Source organism: Chenopodium quinoa, unplaced genomic scaffold (assembly GCF_001683475.1).
Source record: "Chenopodium quinoa cultivar QQ74 unplaced genomic scaffold, ASM168347v1, whole genome shotgun sequence".
In the NCBI taxonomy this organism is placed as follows: domain Eukaryota; kingdom Viridiplantae; phylum Streptophyta; class Magnoliopsida; order Caryophyllales; family Amaranthaceae; genus Chenopodium; species Chenopodium quinoa.
This window is the reverse complement of record NW_018744722.1, coordinates 566,831-573,564: the sequence shown is the minus strand read 5'-3', so window position 1 is coordinate 573,564 and position 6,734 is coordinate 566,831. Positions and strand designations below refer to the sequence as shown.

The 6,734-nt window shown below is 40.6% G+C and overlaps 1 protein-coding gene across 1 annotated transcript; it reads right to left on the bottom strand.

Moving 5' to 3' along the window:
• Positions 1-684: 684 nt before the first annotated feature.
• LOC110703502 lies at positions 685-3,099 on the bottom strand. Its single transcript, XM_021881305.1, has 2 exons — positions 1,731-3,099; positions 685-1,487 (listed from the first exon to the last, which is right to left on the bottom strand). The coding sequence occupies exons 1-2, from the start codon at positions 3,097-3,099 to the stop codon at positions 685-687; spliced, it is 2,172 nt and encodes a 723-aa protein (XP_021736997.1).
• Positions 3,100-6,734: the final 3,635 nt, after the last annotated feature.

The window sequence follows — 6,734 nt, the reverse complement described above, 5'->3', positions numbered from 1 at the left end:
TTATACCCTTGAGATCATCAAGAGTATAACCCAAAGCCTTCCTATGCTTTTTCAAGACATTTAGCAATGAGGAGGTTTGCTCTTCCGTGAGGTTAGCATTGAAAATAACCGGGGAAGTATCATTAGCATCCAAAAAGACATACCTCAAGCCCGAAGGTAGAGGTTTCAATTCTACCTTCGGAGCTCCCTTACCATTGGAGATATCCTCCTTCTCTACCTTGAAGATTTCATGTGTTTGGAGCATCTCTTGGTCGGTGATTGTCTTCTCTTTCTCATTAAGTATTTCTTCATACAATTGCATCTCCTTTTGATCGCCTACTTCATTCTCATTCAACAAAACATTCTCAAGTAGATCATTAGAAGCATGCATATGAGGGTATCTAAACTCATTCATCAAATTTTCAATTGTATCTATTCTAAAGCATTCATTATTAGAGGAGGGTTGTCTCATTACCTTATTCAAGTCAAATTCAATAGAATCATTGTCAACCTTCAAGGTCATCTTACCTTCTTTGACATCGATGATCGCTTTAGAAGTAGCTAGGAATGGCCTACCCAAAATTATAGGAATTCTTTCATCTTCATCCATCTCAAGGACATAAAAATCCACCGGAAAGGTGAACTTACCAACTCTAAGGGGGACGTCCTCTACTTTCCCTATAGGCAATTTTGTGGACCTATCCGCTAGTTAGAGAGTGATGTTTGTAGGTGAAAGGCTTCCCACATTGAGCTTTTGGTAGACCGAGAAGACATTAAACTCACACTAGCACCTAGGTCACACAAAGCCTTCCCCAAATGGATCTCATTGATAGAACAAGGAATGGAAAAACTACCGGGGTCTTGCAATTTGGTTGGTAGCTTACTAGAGAGAATGGCACTACAATTTGCGGTTAGATTAACGGTCTCAACTCCTCTCTTTCCATTCAAAAGGTCTTTTAGAAATTTAGAGTAGTGAGGCATCTCCTTCATAGCATCCACAAAGGGTATAGAAATATGCAAGCCTTTAACTACTTCTAAAAACTTTCCGAATTGGGTATCAAGCTTAGACCTAGCAAATCTTTGGGGAAAAGGCAACCTCTCATTCCTAGGTTGGAGATTAAGGGGTAAAGGTGTTTGCTCTTTGGTGCTCTCCTTTTCGGGTTCCTTCTCTTTTTCTCTCTCACCCCTCTCATGCTTTTCGGCACTTCCTTCTAGAACCTCACCCTCTCTTGATGACTCATCCTCAACCTCAAGTCCTATCCCTTTATCGGAACTCTTCTCTACATTTAAATCACTCTCAAGGATCTTCCCACTTCTAGTGGTAATGGCATACATAGATTTGGGGTTGACACCTTGGCTAGGTAAAGAAGAAGAGGAAGAAGGGGAGGATGAAGAACTTAGTTGGGCAATTTGGGAGATTTGGGTCTCAAGCATTTTCATGTGTGCCTTAATTTGTTTCTTTTCCTCCTCTTGACTCTTGTTGTAGCTCTCTTGATTCTTGATGAAAGCTTGGAGCATGCCCATCATAGAATTCGGAGCGGCCTCAACTTGAGGAGGAGGTGTGTTAGAAATTTGGGCTTGTGGCCTAATTTGTTCAAAACCGGGAGGTCTATTTTGAGGCCTTCCATTTCCAGAACCGTGATTGGAATTAAAACGTTGTTGGTTGTTGGAATAGTGTTGTTGGTTTTGATTCCAATTGGGCCTTTGGTTTGAGTAACTTCTTCCATTGTAATTAGAAGAGTTCCCCTTACCTTGGCCTTGGTTATCATAACTACCACCACTTTGATTCCATTGATTTTGATTCCAACCTTGATTTTGCTTCCAACCGCGGTTTTGGTTTTGATTCCAATTTGGCCGCATTCCAACATTTCCCTCACGGGGGACAAAATTCATAGCATTAACATCTTCAACATTATCATCATCATTTTCTTGGGAAGGGCTTTGATATTCATTAATGGACATGCATTGTTCGGAATTATGGTCATAGTTTCCACATATATCACAAAACATACAACCGGGAGGCATAGCATTGTAATTAGAGGGAGAAGAAGTAGAAGGATTCATACCATGGCCTCTCTTGGTAGAAGGAGAGGAAGTATTTTGAGTGCTTGATTTCATGAGCTCCTCCATTTGTTTCGCCATCTTTGCCATTTGGTTGGAAAGATTTGTGATGGCATTGGTTTGCTCGATGGATTGCACCGTTCCTTTGCTTGAAGTGGCTTCTCTCTCACCTTCATACCAATCCTCATAATTCCGGACCACATCTTCTATTATGCTTTCAACTTCGTCCTCTCTCTTGCTCATAATAGGGCCACCGGCCCCGGCATCTAAACTTGTCTTGCTTTGGGGTGAAAGGCCTCCATAGAAAGTTTGAAGAATTTGGTAGTTGGGAATGCCATGATGAGGGCATTGTCTTTGGAGTTCCTTGTACCTTTCCCAAGCCTCACATAGAGACTCACCTCCCCTTTGGCGAAAGCTTTGAATTTTAGAACGAGCCTCGACAATCTTCTTATGATTATAGAACCTTGCCAAAAATGCCGTAGTAACCTCATTCCATGTTGTGAGAGAACCGGGAGGCACGTCATTATTCAACCAATGCTCGGCTACTCCTATAAGAGAGAATGGAAACATCTTCAATTGAATGTACTCTTGGGTTACTCCGTTGATCTTGATAGTGTCACAATACTTGAGAAATTCTTTAAAATGCTCATGTGGGTTCTCAAACTTACCACCCGTGAATTGCCTTTTTTCTATCAAGGAGATGAAGTTAGGCTTGATTTCAAAATTGTTTGCTTGGGTAGTAGGAGCTAGGATCCCACTTTGAGAGGTATATGGATCGAGTGCTCCAAGTTGCTTTAGTGACCTTTGATCACCCACGTTTCCTTGATCACCCATACTTTGTTGATTATGGTTATTGGCAAATGGGTTGGGATTTGAGCCTGTGGGTGATTCACTCTCCTCGCTTGAATTGGGTGAAGATGGGGTAGGGGAACTTCTCACTTCCTCTTGAAGTGGGTCTTCACCTCTCTCCCTTGCTTGTCTCCTCAATTGGGTTAGAGTATGCTCTAGCTCGTGGTCTATGGACACCAAAGGCCTAGAGCTATTAAGCCTCCTGTGCATATACAAAGCTAAGCAAAAAGTGAGCACTGAAAAGACACGGAAAAACAACAGAAAGAAACGAATGAACTAGTCTCAACAAGAAAATATACACACAATGGAAACCGTTTCCCCGGCAACGGCGCCAATTTGACAAAGGGTATTTTAGGTCGTTACTAAGACACCTCTATCAAATGATATTTGTGGTCCTAAACATGCAACTAAACGAGTATAGAGGCAAGTCAAGGGTCGAACACAGGGAAACGATTAAGCACTGCTATCTATCTCCTAAAGTTAATCTAGTTCGGTCAAGAAAAATAGTGGATGAATTAATGACTAAAGAGTATGTAAAATTAGTTAAAATAAATGCTAGGGGTAGGGGTCGAACATGCTATGAAGTCAAAGGAGCTAGGCTTAGGGAAGTAGGTTTACATGCAAACCAAGCAACTCATACAAGGCAAAGTCAAGAGTACTCTCTAATCACCTATCGGGATTAAGAGCTTTCCTAGTTAACATGCACTTACACTATCGTCATAAGGCATGCAATACTAAGGTTAGACAATAATCAATCACCCAATAACTATTCCTAAATCACACTATCGTCATGATTTAATTCAAGTCACTCAACCACAACATGCATATGGCCATAAACATGGAGTAGCCAAAAAGTATAGGCGCAAGGAAGATTTAATTGCAAGTATTCCAAACTAGCCTAGCCTATCATACATCAAATTCAAAGCATGTCTCCACCAAACCCCTAGCAATAAGAAAACTACTCACAATCCATAACCCTAACTACAATTACACTAATCAAAAAAGTAATTAAGAAATTAATGAGAGAGATGATAATTTCACCAATTAAACCAACAAAGATGGGAACTTTAAGCATATAACAAAAGAATAAAAAGAAGAATACCAATAGTTTCATTCAATACCAAGTGAGATGACAAACACCAATAGAGTTCCAAAATGCTTCCTCAAAATACCCAAAGTAGCTAAAATTGATAAATTGAAGATCTACACTAAGATCTATGGAAGAATTTCCAACACAAGAAAGCTAAAATCTATGCTAAGAATGTTCCTCTAAAGAGTATGCTGAAAGTTTCAATATGTGAATAATGAATGCTACCTTCTCTCTCCTCTTCTTTGCTTTTTAAATCTGATTTCAGGTTACGGACCGCAGCAGACAGGCGCGCCCACGCTGCACAACAGTGCGCCCGCGCGCTAGATGGTGACGCGGCCGCTCCTCAAGAAGCGCGCCCGCTAAAAAATGGGTGTCACAGGATTGGGCCAGCTCAGCGCGCGCCCGCGCCAGGAAGTGTCGCGCGCCCGCGCCCAAGGTGGCGCGCCCGCACCTATAGTTGCGCGCCCGCTCCAAACTGCTGGTTCAATGCTTCGATCCTTGCTCTGGCTCCTTGTCAATTCGAACCGCAATCAATCTGCAATTACAAAATAGGAAGGCGAAGCGTAATACAACAAAGAGGGAGGGGAGCAAAGCCTACCTAAACCAAATAAAAACACATTACACAACACATAGGTAGACTGCTTAAATTAGGCAAAACATAACAAAAGCACACTAGGATGAACCGAATTATTGCTAAAACTACTAGAAAGAACTACCCTAGGAGTGACATAAATATCACTCATCATCTAGTCATGATATATTATGCAAAATACCAGAAAAATAAGGTTTTATAGTATCTTAGGTTCGCCTAGCCGCATGATACTATGTTCGCAAAAAACAGAGTACGTAGTACTAAAACGGAGCATAATTTCGATTCAAGCATAAATGGCAATTTTTCAGCAATTAAACAATTTCTTGTAATACTATGACAAATATTGTGACAAATTTGACAAGAACGGCTAGCAAAAACACGAAGAACAAGTCACATTGTTCTCATGAACTCAAGGGGTTCAACAATGGCAATTCGTTCATTTCTTTACCAAATTGAGAAAACAAGTCTCAAAATGCTCTAAACATGATATATAAACATAATCCAACAATTTTAAGGCATAAAATTCGACAAACAAACCCGCGCACAAATATCTCCAAAATCAGCAAAAACCGAGTGAAGTTTGAGAAAATATTACATGGATCGGGAAAATAGATGAGACAAGCTTTGATTTGCAACAAATTTGAGCGAATTTAGTGGACAAACAAGCAAGAACGACTAATTTGAAGTCTCGAGCAAACATGAACAAACAGCAGTAGCAGTCACGGTAAATGAAGAAGAAAGGGGTCTTATTTTGAAAACCCGACATCAGCGCCAAACAACGAATTTGTCGCCTGGGGACAGTGTTAAAACCTGGCGGCAGTGCATTCCAGCGTGCGCTGGTACGGCGATAGAATATGTGGCCCTCATAAATGACTATGTGGACCTTCTTGCAGCAATTTCGGGTTCCTTGATACGCCAGTTAGCCCCTATAAGCATTTGACATTATTAAGTAATCAGCTCGATTACAATCACAGTAGGTGATCAACCTGATAAAAGATCGTCTCACTTAGCTTTGAGTTCCTAAACATTGGCTCATCGCAAAGGCACCGACATAATGGTTCACAAGTAGCAAAAGACACTGACGTAATGGTTCACAAGTAGCAAAATGCGCCTATGTACTGGCACCGCGGAAATTTCAGCGAATATCACAACAATAAAGTTTAAGCGAGCTTTAAGGATCAACATGCGTTGGTCTTCAGTAATTTTCTTCGGAATAGTATCGTAACAACTGAAAATGGCTGCAAGTGGAGTTATCTTCGACGGCGTTCCTTAGCTTGCGGAGGGTTGTCACAAACAACTGAGGATGGCTTCAAGCGAAGTGATCTTCGACGACGTTCCCTAGGATGTGGAAGGTTGTTAGAAAATGAGGATGGCTTCAAGTGAAGTTATCTTCGATGGCGTTCCCTAGGATGTGGAAGGTTTTCAGAAAATAGGAGGTGATTTTAAGCGAGGTTATCGTCGATCATGTTCCCTAGGATGTGGAAGATGGTCATAAAACAACAGAAATTAAAGGCAGTTGCAGGCAGGGTAGTCTTCAGGCGGTATCCCCTAGCATGAGGAAGATCGTCAAACAAAATTGGTTACTCCAGAGATGTGTGCTTGACGGTGCAAGATACGCGTTTCTTAAATCTTTTATCTGTTTATCTAACGCTAGTTCGCAGGTATCGGTGTTACAAGAATGATTTAGGATTGCAGAACGTTCTAAATCATTCTCCGTCCCTATCGCTACTTTGACTTTTATTTTCGAAACTTTCGTTTCTCCAAAGTCAGTCAAAGTGGGGGCTTTTGTAGACACCCAAATGTGTCTCCCCAAAACCAAACCCAGTGATGAATATCTTTCATGTCATTTAATTATCGAACAAAGTGAAAGTGTGGAAAGTCTAATGATGAGGATGTTTTAATAAAAATATTTCTCTTTTTGTTTTCAAAAATATTTCTTTTCTTACTCTATTTATGAAAAATAGCCAGTCTAATTTGGTTTGGTCCAAGATAGGGGTCCAATAGTAGTTTAGTTGGATTGGGTTTAAAAAGAGCTTTCCAATGATATAAATTATAAGTCCAATTCCGATGAATTATAAGGAAGTTATGTATTAAATTAAATTAGGCCAATGATTTTTAATGTGGCCCAATGATTTAGAGGAGGGCCTATTAATTATTATTCCT